General features: G+C 44.6%; 1 protein-coding gene across 2 annotated transcripts in view; it reads left to right on the top strand.

The window, feature by feature from the left end:
• Positions 1-23,323, top strand: part of GRK2 (G protein-coupled receptor kinase 2) — a 50,930-nt gene that overhangs the window by 11,404 nt on the left and 16,203 nt on the right. Inside the window, exons 2-12 of one of the 2 annotated variants that reach the window (XM_070727689.1) lie at positions 1,158-1,234; positions 7,104-7,177; positions 8,317-8,418; positions 9,761-9,835; positions 10,712-10,773; positions 17,418-17,469; positions 18,256-18,347; positions 20,757-20,856; positions 22,078-22,156; positions 22,297-22,427; positions 23,163-23,257. In XM_070727689.1, the coding sequence (XP_070583790.1) occupies positions 1,158-1,234; positions 7,104-7,177; positions 8,317-8,418; positions 9,761-9,835; positions 10,712-10,773; positions 17,418-17,469; positions 18,256-18,347; positions 20,757-20,856; positions 22,078-22,156; positions 22,297-22,427; positions 23,163-23,257 (939 nt within the window). Of the gene's footprint in view, positions 1-1,157; positions 1,235-7,103; positions 7,178-8,316; positions 8,524-9,760; positions 9,836-10,711; positions 10,774-17,417; positions 17,470-18,255; positions 18,348-20,756; positions 20,857-22,077; positions 22,157-22,296; positions 22,428-23,162; positions 23,258-23,323 lie in introns of both variants that reach the window. The other variant, XM_070727680.1, reaches the window with a different exon arrangement.

The following is a 23,323-nucleotide window of genomic DNA, read 5'->3' on the forward strand; positions in this document are numbered from 1 at the left end:
GGCATGAGTGACTGTGAGCAGTGACTCCCGGTCCAAGTAGGGCCGCAACTGGTGCACCAGGCGAACCTGGGCAAACGTCCCCCTCGCCACAGCTGAAAGATGTTTCTCTAATGTGAGCTGTGGATCGAGGAGGACGCCCAAATTGCGGACCCTCTCTGAGGGGGTCAATGATTCCCCCCCAGGGTAATGGACGGGCAGGTGGGATTCTCCTTGGGAGGCAAAACCCACAGCCACTCCGTCTTATCAGGGTTGAGTTTGAGCCTGTTGACACCCATCCAGATCCTAACAGCCTCCAGGCACCGGCACATCACTTCCACTGCTTCGCTGACTGGACACGGGGTGGAGATATACTGGAATATGTCCCCGGTTTGCTTTTTTACACATTTGAAAGAGGTGACCCTAAATGTTTCATTTTGTTGAAAATTAATCTCTCACATTTAAATGCCATTCTAGAAATGCCATATGTTCTTCATGCTAATTATCTACTGACTAAATGCTATAAGGGTGTGACAGAGTACGTTGGAGCAGGCATCTGTGTGCTTCCTTACCTGAGGCTTACACTGTATTTTCTTGGGACTGCAGTGTTGTTATGTATACCCAAGAAAAGACACAGGTACTTTAAGGAGACATCTACAAATACATTCACGTCCAATGCAGGACACGTTTTCAGCTTCATATCTGAAGTATAGTACACCATTATTGCAAATGTACAGGAACAGCATTTTTCTTTAAAATTAAAACAGAATAGCTAGTGCACGAGTGATCAGATATTTTCTGTTGAAGATGAAGGTTTTAAAAGTTTTCCTTAATCTAGTGCTCTCTAGATATTTTAGACTCAAGCATATTGTTAGCATTTCTGATACTGGGAAGACACTACAGCAGATTAGGTGTGTCTACCTTGGTGCTAGTTTTATTAAAGAGACTTCTCCAAATGTGATTGACAGATTGCTAGACACATCCAAATCACATTTGGAGAAGTCTCTTTAATAACACTAGCACCAAGGTAGACACACCTAATCTGCTGTAGTGTCTTCCCAGTATCAGAAATGCTAAATTTGCTAGTTTCTAAGATGCTTTGGGGAAAGACTTTGGAGATAATAAACCAAGCCAGAACGATATTTCATAATTAACTTCCCTTGTGTGCCTTCTCTTGGCAGCATCCGCAGTGTTATGCAGAAATACCTGGAGGATCGGGGTGAAGTCACTTTTGACAAGATATTTTCTCAAAAGATTGGTAAGTATTAGAATCTTTGCATGGCTATATGTTCCGCTAGATACATTATCTAAAACAGGGAAAATACAGTGGAATTGGAAACCTGCAGAGCTGCTTACGCAGTGGCTGCAGCATGACACAATGATCTGTAAATTACCCAGGCACTTTTTAGCTTAATTTATTATGTGAACTGTGAGATTACCTTATGGTTTAGTGTGATTGTGCGTGCATAACAAGTTGAACTACATACGAAGTCTAAAACTCAATCAACAAATGGCATTATTTGGTAGGATGTTGCATGAAGCAAATCATCACTTCAGACTATAAAGTAATATTTTTTTTTTTTGTATAACATATTGAGCACATCCAGTTTGCTAACCACGACTTCAAGTTTAGAATGATTTGCAAACAGCTTAATTTACGTTGAATAAACAACAAATACATGGTTTTGGCAGTTAGAGCTCAAGGTTCTGACCTGAAATCAATCAATCTATGCATATTTTTTACTCAGTTTTTATTTCATAGTTTTCATTCAACATAACTTTTATGGTAACAAACACATAGCTGACCCAAATAAAAAGGGAAAGGGAAACTTATACTGTAAATTGAAAAAAGGTTCTATCTTTTTGATTCAGGGAACATATATAATTTTAGTGACTTAGTTTTTAAGTCACTGCTACAGTTTAGAGCAACCTTGGCCACCTTCATTTAAATGTAGAGTTTACAAGTCTTTTGCCTCCCCTATCCTGATGCACTTTTGGTTAGTATTATAACTTCCACTGTCTTAATAGAAGTGATAGGGCTGTTCCAAGATGACTCCTTACAAAGGAAATTGATGTTTTGTGTCTTGAACGTTATATGAGAGAAAGGGCTTTTGAATGGTAGGATGTATTGCTTCATTGAACTGCAAACTTGGACAAATGCTGTACCAGGTAAAAAATGTTGCCTTACTTAGACAAATCCATTCAGTCTGGTAACATTGCCTTCCACATTGATGCACAGCAAACCGAGTAATTCCAGATGAGCTTAAAGCCTCTATTAAAAAAGAAAAAAAAATGGAGAAGAGAATAAATAGCTGAAGTCTGCAAAGAAACTTGCTTCCTCTTGTCCTCGTTACAGTGGTGTCTGTTTCCTCTTCCGTTAGTTTGGAAAAGCGTTTGCTTCACTTGGTAAATATTTGTGGGGTTTGCATGACATGCTTATCTATGTTAACTATCATTTACTTATTAAGTCACCCAGTTTTCTGGGTTCTTACAGCAGTCCAAATAGCATGTAGCGTGTCAAATCATGCACATTCTGCTGTTGGAAGGAAAAAACATTTGAAATATCTGGGTTGGAAGTACACGGACATGCCTCTTTCCTCTTGGAATTCCAGCATAACCTTCATAGGTGCCTTCATAGTTGCACAGCAAGCAGAATGTTTCTCCCTGCAGATTTTTTTTTCTCTTCACTGCAGTCAACAGAAAATCTGCACTGGAGGAAATGTCCCTACTGCAGTTCTTAAAGGTGCAAGAACCTTTAGGAATCAAAACTGTCAAGGCTTTTTCTTTCAGAACGTCTATACCATCAACAGCTGTGAAAGGAGTAAATATTTCAGCGGGTGGAATATTTGCCTCCATAGAAAAATCGATGGGGAGAATTTACCTACTGAATTTCTACTTCTCTTTTGTTGAAGTCACAGGATCCTGCCCAGAATAGGGGGGTTGGGGAGTGTGACACCATTAAACCCAATATTTCTGTCCTTCTGAGAAAGGGAAGGGATGTATTTGCTCCAGCTATAAATAACTGGGAGAAGACTATAATTTACATAAAATAAGGTTTCATAAAAGGAACAGAAAACACAAATTTGGGGCTGAGTGGTGGCTGTTGGTCAACAACTCATGGGGTGATACTGGACTGTTGCCCATGCTCAGCCAGGCAACAGCAAGTACTGTAGCACCATTTCCCCTTTCCGTTATTACACCCCGCCCCAACAGGAAATGCTCTTGCTTCCTCCCACACCCACGGCCACTTGTGGTTTCCGCATGATATATCCCAATTTTGCCTATTCTCTTTCTCTCTCTCTCCTGGTTGTATGACTTTCTCAATAGTTTTGCTTTGTTTTTAACCTCAGCAATCTCCCCTTGCACTTGGGGGGAAGTGTAGGCCGACAGGGGCACTCGGAGCTGTTGAGCCGCAAACTGAAATTGAAATTGATCAGCCTGCACCTCAGTGAGGGCAGGGAACAAGAAGCAGAACATGGTGCTTGCCAAGCTTGAGAAATTAATAAGTGGTGCGGGGATTAATAGTTTTTAAATGTCCATTTTCAGTTGCTCTCTTTCTAACACTGGCGGGGGTGAGACTCCTGGATTAATATTTTGATGAGGTTGGCTTTACACAACACATGAGGCAAAACTGTAGCTTGCTGGTACAGTGCTACTTCTATCTAACAACGCCTCTGCTTAAGAACTTTTCTAGATAAGATCCGGATGTTCAAGATTTTTTTGCCTCTTCTTAAGAAACATTTTCTACTTAAGAACCCGAGCCCGGAAAAATTTCCCAGGAAATTTGAGAGCAGGACGAAGGCCCGGCCAGTTTCCTGCCATTCCCCCTGGGTTTCTCTCTCTGGCGCAGTGTATAGGAGGCAGCCTCGCGCCAGGTGTATGGGAGGCACTTGCTCATCCTGCCGCCTCAGAGTCCCTCTTTTTTTTTAAGCCTTAAAGTTTAGGATTTTTTTTATTCCCCTTACCTCACCTTCTTCCTTCGGCAGCAACTGTCCTCCTCCTCCTCCCACCCAAATTCTGAGCTTTTATTTCTTTCCTAATGGGTTTGCAGGCATTATTTGCTTTTACATTGATTCCTATGAGAAAAATTGCTTCTACTTAAAATCATTACTACCGGTACTACCTGGTCACGGAACGAATTAAGTTCTTAAGCAGAGGTACCACGGTATATGATTCAGTGGCTATGTTTGCACAATGACACATCCTTAATTAACAGCCATGAGTTCAGTTCTCAATGCACTCCAGATTCTGGTCACACATGATATACTGAACCATCAACTAATCATATGAATTCGGTTTATATAGCAGAGTAGGCAACGCTCACTAGTTTCTTGTTCAATATTTTATGTGAACCTGTGTAAGTAATTTACAGTTTAGAGTGACATTTGAATGCAGAATATTAATTAAATAATTCATGGACTAGGACAGTAATGGTGAACTTTTTTTCCTTGGGTGCCGAAAGAGCGTGCACACATGCTATTGCGCATGCGTGAGTGCCCACACCCACAATTCAATGTCTGGGGAAGGTGAAATGAGCTTTCCCCGCCCCCTGGAGGCCCTCTGGAAGCCGGAAACAGCCTGTTTCCCAACTTCTGGTGGGTCAGTAGGTTCGTGTTTCGCCTTCACTAGGCTCCAAAGTCTTCCCTGAAGCTGGGGGAAGCTAAAAATGCCCTCCCCCATCTCCATGGAGGCTCTCTGGAAGCCAAAAACGCCCTCCCAGAGCCAAAAATCAGCTGGCCAGCGCACACATGCATGTTGGAGCTGAGCTAAGACAATGGTTCGCGTGCCAGCAGATATGGCTCCATGTGCCACCTGTGGCACCCGTGCCCTAGGTTTGCCATCACCGAACTAGGAGGTCCATGAATTCAGGGGTTCTAACATTTTCAAAAAAGATGCAGTTATATAGATTGGGAAGCTATAGTTAATCACTTACTATGATTGATAAATCTATGTTATTTATGTGCTTTTGATTATTTGAATCTTAGAACATTTGTGACTCATGACTAACAATTGAAGAGGGACCAACAAGCTTTGGAACTGTTGTTGACTTTTTACTGATATTCTGTGCTTTTGACCTGCAGAAATTAACCACGGGAATCTCTCCCTGGCATAAAGATGAAATAATTGAGGAAAGAAGTTGGGGGGGGGGGGGAAGCAAATTTAATGACATCTTATGATTTTCCACAGTTTTTAATGTAGCCTATAAAACTGAAATTATATGCCTTTTATAGAAATAAAATATTTAAATGTATCTTGTTAGAAATCTCAGACTCCTCTCTTTCCTTCTTGGGACTAGATGTCTGTGGTTTTCAGCTTTGTCTAAACAGAGGCTGTTTGCTACTGGCAGCAATCATCCGATTATTTTCCCCAGTGAGCTGATGCACGCTACATAAACGATTCCAAATTCATAAAAATTTTCCTCTTATATTACTGTTAAAAGATTACTAGTAGACCCGCATTGCAAAATTCTAGACGGCGGTAAAATGGCAAGACAGCGATACAATATAAGCCAACTGTAAAAAAAAATGCTATTGATTTACAGAAAAAGTTTATGCATTTTTCATAGATGTTGGCAGGGATAAACAATGGCAGGTTGGATGAAACCTGCTTTATTTGGAGACAGTAGTTCAGTACTTTGATAGACATGTGGGTAGTGATCACTATCATGCACCTTCTGAGATTGTCTCAGAAGGAAGTCCCAAGAAGGAAAGAGAGGAGTCTGAGATTTCTAACAAGATACATTTAAATATTTTATTTCTATAAAAGGGATATAATTTCAGTTTTATAGGCTACATTAAAAACTGTGGAAAATCATAAGATGTCATTAAATTTGTTTCCACCCCCTTCCCCAACTTCTTTCCTCAATTATTTCATCTTTATGCCAGGGAGAGATTTCGGACCAGATTACCTCAGGGACCGCCTTCTGCCGCACGAATCCCAGCGGCCAGTTAGGTCCCACAGAGTGGGTCTTCTCCGGGTCCCGTCAACTAAAAAATGCCACTTGGCGGGACCCAGGAGAAGAGCCTTCTCTGTGGCGGCCCCGGCCCTCTGGAACCAATTCCCCCCCGAGATTAGAATTGCCCCCACCCTCCTTGCCTTTCGTAAGCTACTTAAAACCCACCTCTGCCGCCAGGCATGGGGGAATTAAGACTTTTTTCTCCCCCTAGGCCGTTACAACTGTATGCATGGTATGTTTGCATGTATGTTTGGTTTTATATATTAAGGGGTTTTAATTTGCTTTTAGTATTGGATTTTATTGTATATTGTTCATGATTGTTGTTAGCCGCCCCGAGTTTTCGGAGAGGGGCGGCATATAAATTCAATAAAACTTGAAACTTGAAACTTGTCAATTGCTACGCAAATGTCTAGACCCCTATCTAAAGAGGTATTCATGTCTGCTTCTGAACCTCCTTACTCTTGCTTCTAACAGGGGTTCCTGATCCCAACGTCTTCCTCATCCTCTGACTCAGACAACAACAGTTTACAAAGCCAAAATTCAGTAACATGCGAAAGCATGTTACTGAATTTTGCCTTTGTAAACCGTTGTTTGTGTTTTACTTCGTACAAACCAATTGTAGCTTACTCAAATAATCATTGCAAAATCAGCCATGGCTTCGGAGTATACAGTGTTTGTTTTAAAATAACTGCTGAAGAAATAGGAATCAAAGCACTTTTTAGGCTTTCCATGGCATGGTTCTTTGCTATTGGCTGAAACCCTTTTTCTCCAGTATGGCAATTAATTGGATGAGAGACAAAAAGGAGTTGCCCCACTGCATGTTTTAATTTCTCAGCCTTGGCAATTGTAACAGATGTTGATTATTGAATGGCCTAATTTGGAAGTATCTTGAGAGACTAGAAGGGCTTTCTGATCCATCCAGCAATAGAAGATCCCTCCTGCTTTTAAGGCAATGTGGCAATTGTAGATCATTTTATAATCATTCTCAGCATTATCCAATTCTCTGTGTTATCCAGTTTCTCCCTACATACATTAAGGGTATAATTAGTCAAGGGAGGCATATGCGTCCTGGATTACTACCGTAGAAATGAAACTCGGAGCAGTTTGTTAAATATGTGGAAGGAGTGAGTGGAATGTGAGTTTCATGTTGCTGACTTTTTGTGTATTTTAGGGTTCCTCCTATTCCGAGATTTCTGCTTGAATCAGGTAGAGGAGGCCAAACCACTGGTGGAATTCTATGAAGAGGTGAGGCACTAATTATGGGCAAAAAAGTATTATAATATTCAAACATTGTTAGCTTCTTTAGCCTAGCACACAAAGAATATATTATGCTTTTAAATGGATAGAGATGATCGAGATTACACTTAGCCTACACTTCTGTTGGGAGGAAGAGGGTATAAGCTTTAAGAACGAAATCAAGGTGAAAAGTGTTCCCCAAAGGGTAAACAACACTGCTGGTAGAATAGATTTTTCTATCCTCATGCAAGCCTCTCCCTTCATATTTCCCAAATCTGCTCCTGAAGCTCGGAGGGACCTAGATTTGGGGCCGTGGGGAGTAAGAAACCCACTTGAAAAGAATAGCACAGAATATTGCTTTTAGACTTAGGCTTCCTAGAAACAACTAAGTGATTCCGAGCCCTTTTTACATATTGCAGGTAATTAGGAGATAAAGTGCCCTTCCTTCTCGAATAACTGGAATTTTGTTCATGCAACAGAAGAAGGATCCGAAAGAACATTAGATCATGGGCCTCCAGCTGCAGTTTAGCTAGAATTTTAAATAAACAAGCAGATTGGCACAGCCTAGTAGCTTTGTCAAAACTGTTATCCTCTCAGCAGCAAGCGGGGATATAAATCATTAATATTAATAACATTCTGTAAGATCTTGTTGGTTGGAGGACATAATACAGCAAAGTACAAGTATTAATTTCATGTATGTGTATCTAATTTTAAGGAATTGGTGATGTGTTAACTGGGAATGTTTGTGGTTATAGACCAATGCATATAGATTCCAGTTTGGGAAAAGCCAATATGCTTCACTTGACTTAATTAAAAATAAAAACAGATCATAAGCAAGGAAGAGAAGAAGTGGTAATTACTTTTCAGTGCACTGTTGAATTTCTTAATCACAGCTCTTATCCTTTTGCCTGTCTATCGTTATTATATAATTATTGCTTCCACGCTGTTTTTGTTATCACTGTTGTAACCTGCACCTTCCACTCAAACAGAATAAGCTAAGAAAATGAATCTCGATGACCTAGTTTTTAAGTTAAACTTCGGGATTTTTCAGGTCTGGGTTATGTTTTCTGTAAATGTGGCCTTGAATCTTTAGTGGGAAAAAGCACATTATTTTATCTATCCGATATTATCTTGCCTGTTCTCTCCAGATCAAAAAATATGAGAAGTTGGATTCTGAGGAGGACCGAGCGATTAAGAGCCGCCAGATCTTTGACATGTACATCATGAAGGAACTGTTGTCCTGCTCTCATGTGAGTGCTTCGGACACTTGCTGCCATGTGAGAGAGTCTGAAAAGGCCCTTGGGAATGGGCGGAAAGGCCACTTCATAATCACCTTGAACAAGATCCTTGAAAATGTAAGGCTCCCCAGATTAATTGGGAGGAGCAAGACCACCACCATGATAGGCAAAATACTTTCTGTGGGTCCCCGAGTGGCGCACCAATTTCTGTTGGAACGGCCTATCTCAGCTCTTAACCTTTCTCCGTCATCTTTCTCTCTTCTCCTCCACCCCCACCGATGCTGTTCAGCGCTGATCTTGTTATTAGTGAACTGCAGGCAGCCACCTAGATACTTCTTAAAAGGCAGTGTTATTGGCAGCAGCAGACAGACAGACAATTTCTTTCTCTCTATTTGGGACAGCTAATTCTGCTCTCTCTTCCTGTTTGTCTCAGGTATTCCATAGCAAACAATACGGAATTGTCTGTTTCCTGTCCTCATCGTACCACTTTGACTGTAGAGGGAACGGGGGTGGGGGAATGCATTGTGCGATGATATCACATCCCACTGCGTCTATATTGGATGAAGGAGGAAGAGGCATGGAAGCATCGTAGAATAGTGGTGTCCTAATATCTAGCTCAATTATGGGTATCTAGATTCCTAATGTTGACGTCAAACAATTGATGGATACTAGTGAAAGCATCCATCACTGCTCTCAACTAGGGAGTCAGAGGTCAGGAAATAAGCATTGCAAGGTGCTTTTCTTCCTCCTAAAAGACCCTAACTCATAGGTAGAACACCAACTTTGGGTTCAGGGATTTTCAAGATCAGTTCTTGGCAACTCCAGTTAAAGCAGTAAAATAGTTGCTAATGAATCTTCCCCATTGTCAACTTCGAGAGAGACTTGGAAGAGTTGTCCATCACCCAAAACAAGCAATATTAGGCTAGTTGGATAAATAGACTAATTTGGTATAAGGCACCTTTCCATATAGATGGGTGGATGAACATAAATGTTTTTAAGGCTGGAAACAAATAAGAGCTGTCAACATAGGAGAATTTAGACAGTCTGCAGACAAGATGAACTTAACACAAGGATTGGGAGAGTAAAGTACAGGCGAAACTTGAAAAATCAGAATAAAGTTCATTTATTTCAGTAATGCAATTTAAAAGGTGAAATGTAATATATGAGAGAGACTCATTACATGCAAGGCGAGATAGCTTAAGCAAAAGTATACCAAGCAACAAGGTTGGAACTGAAAAGGTCAACACACACAAACACACATAAGAGACAGCTGCCCTACCAGGTTATTGCTCATCCTACTAAAGTAATGATCACTTATGCATTAGACTCACTTATTTTTCTGTCTCCTTTGCAGCCCTTCTCAAAAACAGCCACAGAGTATGTGCAAACCCGTCTGAGCAAAAAGCAAGTGCTGCCTGACCTGTTCCAAGTAAGTCCCTTTCCATAGTCCCGAGTCCTTCAAGATTGGACGGCATAGAAGTCAAATTAAATAAATTTCTGAGCTCACACAAAACATCATTTGCCTTTAAATAGGCATGCTATCTTTCCTGGGACAAACTGCCGAGTGAGAAAAATCTATGCAGCACGAATAGTATTCCACTGCACCGGATTCTTTGTGATGGGTTGTTTAATGACCATTCACAATGGTTATGATGGACCCTTCCCCCTCCCCCAAAGCTACTTCCCACCCAATTCTGGTCTTGTGACAGGACAGACACACACAGAGACACATATCCACATTTCAGACACCCGGCAACTGGTTTGCCTTTATAGCCAGTTGTAATAAGGTCACGTGACAAGGTTTACAATGGGGCTTTCGCCAGAAACTGACCTTTTGAGCGAATTTTCAACCAAAAAACCATCCATAGGAATATATTGATTTGCTTTACAACGATCGCTTCACAACTGCCACGAAAAAAGATCACAAAATTGGATCTGTCGTGTGAGCGTCTCAATTTATCACGATTTCTGAGAAAATTCGAAGCTCCATTACACCTGTAAATTGAGGACTACCTGTATACCTTTTGCTGCCAGAGTTTTTGCATCCCCCTGCCATGGATGTTAATATCTACAGCTGGAACTATTCAGAAGAGAAACGGGACAAGTGAGTGACAAAGATTATAGGTGGCTTGCTCCCGGTTCTGACCGGTTCTTAGAACCGGTGGCGGTGGTGGCAGAAGGCTCCGCCCACCCGCCTGCTACGCTTCTGTGCAGAAGCATCACATGCGTGAACCGGTGTCAAACTAATTTAGAACTCGCTACTGGGCAGGCTGCTGATATTTAAATCTGTCTCCTCTCTTGCCAGCCATACATTGAAGAGATCTGCCAATGTCTGCGTGGGTCTGTCTTCCAGAGGTTCATTGAGAGGTGAGTCCTGAGGAATATAAACTCATTTTAGAGGTTACATTAAAGTGATGCTGTGAACTTTCTTTGATTTTCCGTCAGATAGCTCTGATTTTTACACCCCCCCACCCCCCGGAAGACTCTTTCATTTAGCTAGCCACCTTTCAAATCCAGCTCAGCATATTGACATGGCCCTCACTGAGCTTTTTCACAGTTTGTCCTGAAAATCTCCTCTTAGGAGCTCTCTGGGGAGCTTTTTAAAAGTAATATTTCTGAACATTATGGAAATTCCTCAAGTTAATGGATTCTTTTGTATGAAACTGTGCTGCTGTATGCGTATATAGCAACTTTCTCTTTCTCTTGGACTACCGTCCCATCTTCCCCAGGTAGCATGGGCTTTCTTTCTTTTGAAATAATCCTTGTTTAAAGAGAGTTGAGAGGGAAAACCCTCAGTGGACACTTCGTGAGTTTTTCCCAAGGAAAAGTATTTAAAAGCCATATAGAGAGATGAATATCCTTCTTATGCATTGTTGCCTAACTGGGTCGGGGTGGTTACAAAAATGCAGTGATATCTTTTAAAATTTGAAGATCTACATAGCGGTGAGATCCTATGAACACAGTGAAAGTGCCTTTGGAATAAATATACATAAATCTATTATGTAATTCTCTCTCTCTCTCTCTTTCGCTCTGTATCTGTACACACATACACACACACAGAGACAGACAGACAGATAGATACATTATGCCAGTGTTTCCCAACCTTGGCAACTTGAAGACATCTGGACTTCAACTCCCAGAAGCGGGGCACGCACACTTGTGTGAACTCCCAAAATGCAGTGTGAGCACTCCCGGTGAATGCATCCCTGCGCATGCACGTCCACACATGCACCCCAGTGCGTGCGTGGCAGGGACCCATGGTGGGAGGATTGCGCACATGCACGGTGGAGCTGGGCTGGGGTGACAGCTGGCGTGCCCACAGAGAAGACTCTGCATGCCACCTGTGCCATAGGTTTGCCATCTTGGGTGTAGACAGAATATATTTCTTGGTCTAGTTAGCTAGCTGTCCATCTACCTATGCACCCACCCATCCATCTATCCACCTATTTATATTAAGATCACTTAAGGTTAGGCTATCTTAAAAGAGTAAACAAAAACAAAATGTCTAAAAACTAAGATTACTTTACATTAACTGTTAACACTGTACAAATCTTACCATATATGATAGTCCGATAGAAGCCTAACATGGTGATAGATCAAGATAAACAGGTCTGTCTTTAGAGCCCAATTGAAGGTTTACTATGATGGAACCTCAAAAACATTAATCATAGCAGGGGCCATCTTCCAGAATGCCTTGTGTCTTCTAATGTGATGTCAGAGTCGATTCATTGGCATGGATAAAGCTGAGATTTTTGACAGTCTATTCTTAATTCAGAGCTTTAGAACCAACATCAACATTTTAAATGTATAATAAGACTGGTGTGTTAGTGATCCCCCGGTTATTGCGTTCCCGACCATTGCGAACAGGGTAATTTGCGATTTTTCAACCCGGAAGTCAAAACACCATCTGCGCATGCGTGCCTTTTTTTTTTTTTTTTATGGGCACGCATGCGTAGATGGCGCCCGGCAGATCAGCTGCTGGGCGGCTTCCCTGGGTCTTCCCCCTCTTGCTGGCATCAGCGAGGAGTTTCCCCACCGCCCACGCAAACTCCTCGCTGCCGCTCGCCCGCCCTTCGCCCGCCCACGCCGTTCGCTCCCCCTCTTGCTGGCGGGAGGGCGAGAAGCCCTCCCCAGCACCCGCTCGCCCGCCCTTCGCCGCTCGCCCGCCCTTCGCCCTGGAGAAATTCCAGCCCCCACCTGGTCCCGCCCGATCCTCCTCCCTGAGGCAGCTCGCCCTCCCATGGCCGCTTCCTCCACCCTCCATCACAAGCCCTCGCCACCGCAGCCAACGCGCGCTGCGATCTTCAAGCCCGGCTCCTTTCGGCCCAGCATCCCGGGCCAAGCAGCTGCCTTCCATGACTGAGCCTGGCTCGCCCGGAAGATCGTAGCGCGCGTTGGCTGCAGCGGCGGTGACATTGCTGCCGGCTTGGCTTCCCTCGCCGCTGCAGCCAACGCGCGCTACGATCTTCCGGGCGAGCCAGGCTCAGTGACGGAAGGCAGCCGCTTGGCCCGGGATGCTGGGCTGAGAGGAGCCGGGCTTGATCCGCTGAGCCTGGCCGGCTTGGCTTCCCTCACCGGCGCAGGCAACACGCGCTGCCATCTTCCGGGCCAGCCAGGCTCAGCGGATCAAGCCCGGCTCCTCTCGGCCCAGCATCCCGGGCCAAGCGGCTGCCTTCCGTCACTGAGCCTGGCTCGCCCGGAAGATCGTAGCGCGCGTTGGCTGCAGCGGCGAGGGAAGCCAAGTCGGCAGCAATGTCGCCGCCGCTGCAGCCAACGCGCGCTACGATCTTCCGGGCGAGCCAGGCTCAGTGACGGAAGGCAGCCGCTTGGCCCGGGATGCTGGGCCGAGAGGAGCCGGGCTTGATCCGCTGAGCCTGGCTGGCCCGGAAGATGGCAGCGCGTGTTGCCTGCGCCAGGGCGAACTTCTGCGCTTGGCTTGAGGGCTCAGTTGGGAAGGCGCGCGGGTGTTTTAAAACGTCCCCGCCGACATGGGGGGCTCGCTAGCACCCCCACGAACCCCCAACTCTGGTTTGGGGGGTGCTAGCGAGCCCCCCATGTCGGCGGGGACGTTTTAAAACACCCGCGCCGCTTTCCAATGAGTCCCGAAGACAAACGCGGAAGTTTGACGTTTGTCTTCGGGACTCATTGGAAAGCGGCGTGGGTGTTTTAAAACGTCCCCGCCGACATGGGGGGCTCGCTAGCACCCCCCCCGAACCCCCAACCCGGGTTAGGGGGGGTGCTAGCGAGCCCCCCATGTCGGCGGCGACGTTTTAAAACACCCGCGCCGCCCCCAATCTTCGGCTCCTCGCTAGCGCTGCGGAAGTAAAAACACCATCTGCACATGCGCAGATGGTGTTTTTACTTCCGCAGCGCTACTTCGCGAAAACCCGCTCGTTGCGGGGGGTCCTGGAACGGAACCCTCGCAACGAGCGGGGGATCACTGTATAGATGCTACTTAACGATAGAAATATCTTAGTTATGGTGCATTGGTAAAAACAATTGTTGGCTACCTGGTTGTTTAAATTTTCCAGTTAGCATCCAGTCTAAGAACCACTCAGGATACTGTATGTGGTTTTTTGTTTTTATTATTATAGAGAATGTGACCCAGCAGTTTTATCGATAAACACTTTTGGGCTTTCAACACTCAAAGTGTTTGTCCATAAAACAAATTGCCATCAAGTAGGTCTCAGAGGACCTTTGAAGGTCCTGATCCTTTTAAATTTGGCTCTATGACAAGAACATCCTTTAATGATTAAAAACACTCTGTTGGACATCATTCTATAAATGCAGTGATGGCTAAGTTTTCAGTAATAACGATAACCAAATATCCATTCCTACTATTTTCTGCTTGCATTTTTCTTAACAGTCACATTCTAATTATGTGACATTTCATTTATTTTAAATTTTAGTCATTTTTATTTATTCATGTCATCCGCGCCTTCACATATAAGACATACATGATCCCCCGGGTATTGCGATCCCGATCATTGCGAAACGGCTATATGGCGATTTTTCAACCCGGAAGTCAAAACACCATCTGCGCATGCACGCCCTTTTTTTCTATGGCCACGCATGCGTAGATGGCGCCGGGCAGATCAGCTGCTGGGCAGCTTCCCTGGGTCTTCCCCCTCTTGCTGGCGGGAGGGCGAGCGGCGGGCATCAGCGAGGAGTTTCCCCACCGCCCACGCAAACTCCTCGCTGCTGCCGCGCCCGCCGCTTGTCTTGTCCGCCGCCTGCCTGCCCGCCGCTCGCCCGCCCTTCGCCCGCCCACGCCGTTCGCTCGCGCCGCTTCCCAGCTGAGTCCTGAAGCGAATTGGCTTCAGGACTCAGCTGGGAAGCGGCGCGAGTGAGCGGCGCGAGCGAACGGCTTGTCCGCCGCCTGTCTGCCCGCGCGCCCGCCGCTCGCCCGCCCTTCGCCCGCCCACGCCGTTCGCTCGCGCCGCTTCCCAGCTGAGTCCTGAAGCGAATTGGCTTCAGGACTCAGCTGGGAAGCGGCGCGAGCGGGCGGCGCGAGCGAGCGGTGCGAGCGAACGGCTTGTCCGCCGCCTGCCTGCGCGCCCGCCGCTCGCCCGCCCTTCGCCCGCCCACGCCGCTCGCTCGCGCCGCTTCCCAGCTGAGTCCTGAAGCGAATTGGCTTCAGGACTCAGCTGGGAAGCGGCGCGAGCGAACGGCGTGGGCGGGCGAAGGGCGGGCGAGCGGCAGCGAGGAGTTTGCGTGGGCGGTGGGGAAACCCCAATCTTCGGCTCCTCGCTGCTGCCGCGCCCGCCGCTTGTCTTGTCCGCTGCCTGCCTGCCCGCCGCTCGCCCGCCCTTCGCCCGCCCACGCCGTTCGCTCGCGCCGCTTCCCAGCTGAGTCCTGAAGCGAATTGGCTTCAGGACTCAGCTGGGAAGCTGCGCGAGTGAGCGGCGCGAGCGAACGGCGTGTCCACCGCCTGTCTGCCCGCGCGCCCGCCGCTCGCCCTTCGCCCGCCCACGCCGTTCGCTCGCGCCGCTTCCCAGCTGAGTCCTGAAGCGAATTGGCTTCAGGACTCAGCTGGGAAGCGGCGCGAGCGGGCGGCGCGAGCGAGCGGTGCGAGCGAACGGCTTGTCCGCCGCCTGCCTGCGCGCCCGCCGCTCGCCCGCCCTTCGCCCGCCCACGCCGCTCGCTCGCGCCGCTTCCCAGCTGAGTCCTGAAGCGAATTGGCTTCAGGACTCAGCTGGGAAGCGGCGCGAGCGAACGGCGTGGGCGGGCGAAGGGCGGGCGAGCGGCAGCGAGGAGTTTGCGTGGGCGGTGGGGAAACCCCAATCTTCGGCTCCTCGCTGCTGCGGCGGAAGTAAAAACACCATCTGCGCATGCGCAGATGGTGTTTTTACTTCCGCAGCGCTACTTCGCGAAAAACCGATCATTGCGAGGGGTCCTGGAACGGAACCCTCGCAATGATCGGGGGACCACTGTACAGTGGTACCTTTACCTAAGAACACCTCTACTTACGAACTTTTCTAGATAAGTACCGGATGTTCAAGATCTTTTTGTTTGTTCTCAAGAACCATTTTCCACTTACAAACCCAAACCTCCAAAACTGTAACTGGAAAAGACAGGGAGAAGCCTCCGTGGGGCCTCTCTAGGAATCTCCTGGGGGGAAACAGGGTCAGGAAAGGCAGGAAGAAGCTTTTGTGGGGCCTCTCTAGGAATCACCTGGGAGGAAACAGAGCCAGAAAAGTTGGGGAGAAGCCTCTGTGGGGCCTCTCTTGGAATCTCCTTGGAGGAAACACGGCCGGAAAAGGCAGGGCCTCTCTAGGAAACAGGGCTTCCACCCTCCCTGTGGTTTCCCCAATCGCACACATTATTTGCTTTTACATTGATTCCTATGGGAAAAATTGCTTCTTCTTACAAACTTTTCTACTTAAGAACCTGGTTAAGGAACGAATTAAGTTTGTAAGTAGAGATACCACTGTATAATGTTCAATACTGAGCAGGTAAAATAAGTGTAAAATATGTCATAGAGATATAGCGCATGTAAAAAGTATGTAAAATAGATAGGCTTGAAACTGGATGACATTCATTTTCTCTTACCAGCTTGAAGTCTTCCTCTTTACATGTTGAAGAACATCGTATGCACTGTAGCATATGTGAGATGGATTGTTCTCCACATTCACACAATGTGGGGAGGAGGGACATGAAAGGAGCCTCCCCAAAGTTTGCATTGCTTAGTCAATCTGGTGTCCCTGGGCAACGATGTTTTCACCAGCAAATCCTTTCAACCCAGAAGCACTCTTCGATCAGAGAGTTTTAGTCATAATGTTCTCCCTATAGATCACTTCTTCCTACTCAATACAAAAACTCAAGATTCTATCACAGATGTTGGGAGAGGTATAATTTGAGACATGAACATGTTTGACATGGTAGTTATGCCATCTTGGGCAACAACAACAACAACATAGTCTTAGTTTTAATGTTAAGCCTTGAGCCCTGTATTTGAAATCACCTCCTTCAGCCTGGACAAGAAGTTAAGTAGGATAATACAGGCAGTCAAAATTGGCTGGGTGTTAGACTGATCAAAGACAAAGTCTATAGACCAAGATTATCTTAACCACTTAAGTTGCTATATACAAGATAGCCTGATAGATACATTTGGAAGAGGTAAATATCTCCCCCTCCATTCAGTCCGATTTTAGTGATGTGAGCCAGGTTGGCATGCTGTTCCATAATTTGATATGATCATGCCTCATTTCCCATTAACCCAGCAAAGCATTCATTAACTGCACCTGGATACTAGAGGTAAACATCCTTAGCTCTGGGGATATGGCATTAAGATGTCTGAATTGCTGTCTTTTAAGGTGCCATTGCCACAATGCCCTCTGGTTGGGCTACCTTTAAAATGCCTCCTATATTTTTTCATTGCTGGTATACTGAAATGGAAATCTTGCAAACAGAGATTTTAGCTTTACAAATGCACTGGCTGGGGACTGGAGCCAACTGCAAGAGAAATTGTTTGTGTACATTTGTGAGTTATGCCTCTTGTTCTGTTTTAGTGACAAATTCACACGCTTCTGCCAGTGGAAAAATGTGGAGCTGAACATCCATGTAAGTGGCTAGTGTTGGGAGGGCATTTTGAGGTTGTGATAAAACTGTCATGAGACACTAAGCATAGAGTAGCTAATGGTCACTTTATTATAGCATGCAGGATTTACAAGATTTGCAAAGCAATCATCATGTAGTGAGACAGGAGATCCCATCCCTAAAAAGCTCATCGTTTTGGTAGCTAAAACAAGATTATTTATTATTTCTGTTATTCATTTGGTAAATACTATTATATTAATGGGTTTTTAAATCGTTTTTAGTATTGGATTATTATTGTATGCTGTCTTATTATTGCTGTTAGCCGCCCCGAGTCTCTGGAGAGGGGCGGCATACAAATCCAATAAATTAAATAAATAAATAAATAAATAAAATAAATGAACTAGATAACTGTGAGAGTTAGAGAAATGAATCCAGTGTCATGCTCAGTATCTTAAAAACGGGAACAGAAAATCTTTTGCTTTGGAGTTGCTGAACTTATAACTTGTTGAGAATGTTAGTTGGCATCTATCAACATCTTAGGAGTTACAGGCTACCAGTTTCTGTTCCAAGATATGAGTTTATATATCCAGTGATACCTCCTTTAATACTAAAAACTCACAAGCAACGGTGAACAAAATGAGGGAAAGTATGTGTTGACAGTAGTTGAAATCCAGTGATAATTAGCCTACGAATATGAATATGCTTAGACAGCACTATGGAAACAAGATCATGCTCACTTCAGGTTAACGTTCTTCTTTTGCTTTCTCTTCTCTCTCTTTTTTTTAAAAATTGCTGTTTCATGGGTTCTAGCTGACCATGAATGACTTCAGTGTCCATAGGATCATCGGACGCGGTGGATTTGGAGAGGTCTACGGCTGCCGGAAAGCAGACACGGGAAAAATGTAATATGTGGGATTGTCTTGTCATGCTGTGGTGAGAATTGTAGGAGAGCAAGTCAAAAATGATGGTTCAGCTGGTTCAATGATGGTGAACAGAGGTTCAGCTTCAGCAATCGGCAGTTCCCAATAGTTTAATTCTTGCTAGCTATTTATGCAGAGTATCACTAGATGTAAAATCGGAATCTTATGACTATGGAAAGTCATGGGGTGGGTCCTCAGGTAGCTCTGAAATGCTACTCCCCCATAGGTTGCAATGAAGAGCCTTTGCTTGACCCAGGTGCCAAGTAAGCTTCCCGAAGCTTTTTGCCAACTTGCTTTTATTTTAGAGAGAACATTTTATTTTAGAGAACAGAACATTTTCAGCACCAATTCAAGAGTTTCAAGAAATAGATCAGTGATGGTGAAGCTTTTTTTCCTCTGGTGCCAAAAGAGCGTGGGTGCGTGCTATCAAATATGTGTGAGTGCCCACACCCATAATTCAATGCCTGGGTAGGGTGAAAACAGTTTCCCCTGTGCCCTGGAGGCCCTCTGGAGGCCGGAAACAGCCTGTTTCCCAACTTCTGGTGGGCCCAGTAGGCTCGTGTTTCGCTCTCCCCAGACTCCATATGCTTCCTTGGAGCCGGGAGAGGGTAAAAACGCCCTCCCCCATCCCTCCAGAGGCTCTCTGAAAGCAAAAAACGCCATCCCAGAGCCTGTGTCTGAGCCAAAAATCATCTGGCCGGCACACATGCACGTTGGAGCTGAGCTAGGGCAATGGCTTGTTTGCCAACAGATATGGCTCCGCATACCACCTGCGGCACCCGTGCCATAGGTTTGCCATCACTGATATAGATGAACTGCTGAAACAAAACAAAAAGTCCACATATACGATCAGAATCTGGGATTTTATTATAAAATGTTTTGTTCAATTCCAGAGCAAATCGTTGCAGTCCAGTAATCATCTTGCAGCAGCAGAAGCAAAACCCAATTATTTCAGTTTTCAACTGAAACAAAATGTAGAGGGATCCTGGGGGATTTTGGGGGGCTGAGTAGGGCAAGACTGCTACATCTTACACCTTTCTCCTCAGCAACTCCCAGTGCAGTTCATCCCACCAGCCTGCTCATTTGCTGCCTCTCTCCCAACATCTTCCCTCCCACAATCATTGCCAGTCTCCTTGGCTTAATTCCCAAACCACTTCTACTGCATTTCAGGCCATTTCTAGAACAAAACAGTTTCATCTTGGTCTGTGGAACAGACACAACCCTCTAAAAAACCGTGTTTCAGGTTAGATGGAGACATACTATTTTATGCACACCTCTCATAATTAAAATGAAGACAAGCAGCAGAAACAGTTGAACAAGGATACAAAATAAGAATAACAAAAACATCTTTTTAAAAAAAATAAATTTTATTTACATAAATAAATACATAAATACATAAGTCAATACAAAAAACAAGACAATTACAAAAAAAATATTAAAAACATAATATAAAACGGGCGAGTGCACAAGTCTGTATATTAATATAAATGATTTATATTCTCTATAGCCAATTTATATGTAGCCTAATAATTTGAATTGCTAATAGAATAACAAAAAAAAAGAGAGAAAAAGACGAATAATAGTCTTAATCATTTGTGCATAGCTTTATCTTCTATATACATTAGACTTTCACCAGATAGGTTTCTTTTACATAGTTAGAAATTACTGTTTGTTTGTCGGGTTTGATCTTTTCTCAAGCCAATAATAAAATAGGTTCCAGCAATTGTAAAACATCCAGACAGATTCATAATATATATTTTTGTATTCTTATTTATGCAATAGCCTGTATTAACTGGTCAGTGCCTAAGGAAGCATAAGTATCACTAATTTAAGAAAATTCCAGCTTCCTTTAAAAGTTTTATATTTTCTCTACAATGCATCCCTTGTGGACTTGATCATGTGCTTCCTTATTGCTGCCTTGGAAAATGTCCCTCCTCTAAACAAATTAATTCAGTTATAATCCTGCCAGGCCAACTATAAGGCAAAAGGAATCTGACTGCTTTCCTTGCCTTCCACATCCTGAGTTCAAGCCAACAGGAAAATTACCGAACAGTTTTCCAATTGTTGGCAAACTAGAAAGTTATTGTTTAGGGTTGTTCTGGAGATATAAAAAGAAAGCTTGGAAAACACGGTTTAATGAACTGGCATCTGTGATCAGGGAAAAGGTGTTTTCATTTTAAATACCTGATGTTCCTAAACAGGAGGACAAGTTTCTCTGCAGAAAGAACATGCTAAGGACAATATGAGCTTCATCAGAAATACTGTCACATGGTTATGTTTGGAGGGACATCTGCAGGGATGATTTCATAGACAGGAGCATCATCAGATACTTTGGGCAAAAATTTAGCAGTCTTGATCATGGAGTTTCTGACCTCTTCTGTTTCTTGATAGGTACGCCATGAAGTGTCTAGATAAGAAGCGCATTAAGATGAAGCAGGGGGAGACATTGGCTCTGAATGAACGCATCATGCTGTCTCTTGTCAGCACTGGGGTGAGCTTGGCTACTCTATGAGGAATTGGGAGAAGTGGAAAGAATGCACAAGCCCTGAACCCACGCCTTATAAGTTTTCGGTGGGCAGAAGGGGAAGCATAAAAGCATTGCAAGTGACAGTTTGGGGATTTGGGGACTCAGAGCTGGCATGGGTGAGGTAGATCTTCTGCTGAAGTCACCTGACATGGAGAGGGAAGAAGATATGCAAAAGAGGTGGTGATCATTTGTGGGTACTGGGAGTGTAACCTAGCAGCAAAGATGGCATGCATGTACACTGCAACATTGATGCCAGAAAGAATAAGAGGTCAGTGCGGCATGTCTGAAAATTAGAGGAGAGGCATGTGTTACGTATGGGGTATATTGGAGAGTCAAAAAAAGGGCAGGGAGGTTTCTTAACATGTAAGAAAAACAAGAGGAAAATACCTACAGGTGTTTGCAGCATGGGGTTCTGGGAAAGCAAGGATGGTTATTTATTTATTGATTGATTGATTGGATTTGTATGCCGCCCCTCTCCGTAGACTTGGGGCGGCTAACAACAGTGGTAAAAACAACATGCGACAATCCAATACTAAAGCAGCTAAAAACCCTTACTTTAAAACCAATCATACATACAAACATACCATACATAAATTGTAGAAGCCTAGGGGGAAAGAATATCTCAGTTCCCCCATGCCTGACGACAGAGGTGGGTTTTAAGAAGCTTACGAAAGGCAAGAAGGGTGGGGGCTATTCTAATCTTTTTGTGTAGGTATTGGTCAGTAGCGGGTTCTGAATTAGGTTGCTACCGGTTCTGCATGCACAGAAGCGTCCCGGGTGGGTGGGCAGAACCTTCCACCGCTTCTGGTTTTAAGAACTGGTCCGAACCGGGGGCAATGCACTGCTGGTATTGGTGCAGGGCAGCAATTCTAGAATATAGGATCAATACAAGAGGGTAGGGCTAGTTTGTGAGGCCGGAAACTGAGTGATTTATTACACAACCCATTGTCACAAGATCGTAAGAAGCGAACATAAGTGTGTGCAGTTGAATGAGTTGGGTAATAAGTGTGAACACTGGATGTATTAGATCGTAGAAGGTACCGCAAAGATGCCCGAGCCAAGCTGCGTGAGAGAGTGAGCTGAAATGTATCGGATCGATATATGATGTGCGCGTGCATGCAGTTTCTTTGTCGTTGGTTTGTTTTTTTTCTTCTGTTGTAACTTTGTTCTTTGGATCCCTGCCAGGATTGCCCCTTCATCGTGTGCATGTCCTATGCCTTCCAAACACCTGACAAGCTCAGCTTCATCCTGGACCTCATGAATGGTGAGAGCCAGGATCCTGACTCTAAGAGCCCCTTCTTCTCTGCCATCCTCATGTGCTTTCCTAAACGACTCCTCCCCCCTTCCCCCCCCCTCAAGCTGTGCCTTGTTCCATCACGCAGTTCTTTCCTTTCCTCCTTGCAGGGGGTGATCTACATTATCACCTCTCCCAGCATGGGGTCTTCTCGGAGACAGAGATGCGTTTCTATGCAGCAGAGATCATCCTGGGTCTGGAACATATGCACAATCGCTTTGTGGTTTATCGTGACCTCAAGGTGAGACCATCCATCTTTTCTAACCAACCCCTGTGCTGTAAAATGATCCAGGAGAGCCAGCATCACCATTAGTGGCTTTTATTTTCACAAAAGGAATAGAACTGCTGGTATTCAGTGATGAGGCTTCAATATCTCATTCCTCTCTGAGGAAAAGGTGATTTTTCTCGATGCATTCGGAATTCTTCCATTTCCATATCTAGGAGCCAACAGGGATTTGTGATTAGAAAACACTAAAATCAAGCTCTATTGTCTCCTTTAGGAAATGGAAGATTGACTACTGTGTAAATTCTTTTACTGAGTAAATTAAAGTAATATTCTAAAATCTTAGAATATACTTCACATTCCTGTTCTAGGTATTTTGAATTATTAAAATAATTTGAGTTCCTCTCTTTGAATTAGAGCTAACCCTTCACACAAAGTAGGCTGAAATCATGTTTTGTTGCTTGTTTTGTATATTATACCTTGATGGTGCTCCTCTGTAAACCTAACCTGGCCACTGTGGGAGCTGAAGTCATCATTTGGGAAATGCTTCTTCAATTCTCCTGCAGAGATTTACCATTATTTGGTTGATTCCAAAGTGCTGTTGCTGAGGCTCTGGTCACAGCATGAGGGAGGAGAGTTTCAATAGGCTGGGCTTGCTTTCCCTCTCTCATCACCATTTCCACAGCAGAAGTCTGCAGTCCAAGAAATAAAAATAAAACACTTAACTTGTTAAATGGTGCTCTGTCCCTACAGCCAGCCAACATCTTGCTAGATGAATTTGGCCATGTCCGCATCTCAGATTTGGGACTCGCCTGTGACTTCTCCAAAAAGAAGCCTCATGCCAGTGTGTGAGTATCTGAAAGAAATCTCCTTTTTTGCCCAGAAGTACTAGACACAACTAATTATATCACAGA

Source organism: Erythrolamprus reginae, chromosome 1, assembly GCF_031021105.1.
Source record: "Erythrolamprus reginae isolate rEryReg1 chromosome 1, rEryReg1.hap1, whole genome shotgun sequence".
NCBI classification, from domain to species: domain Eukaryota; kingdom Metazoa; phylum Chordata; class Lepidosauria; order Squamata; family Dipsadidae; genus Erythrolamprus; species Erythrolamprus reginae.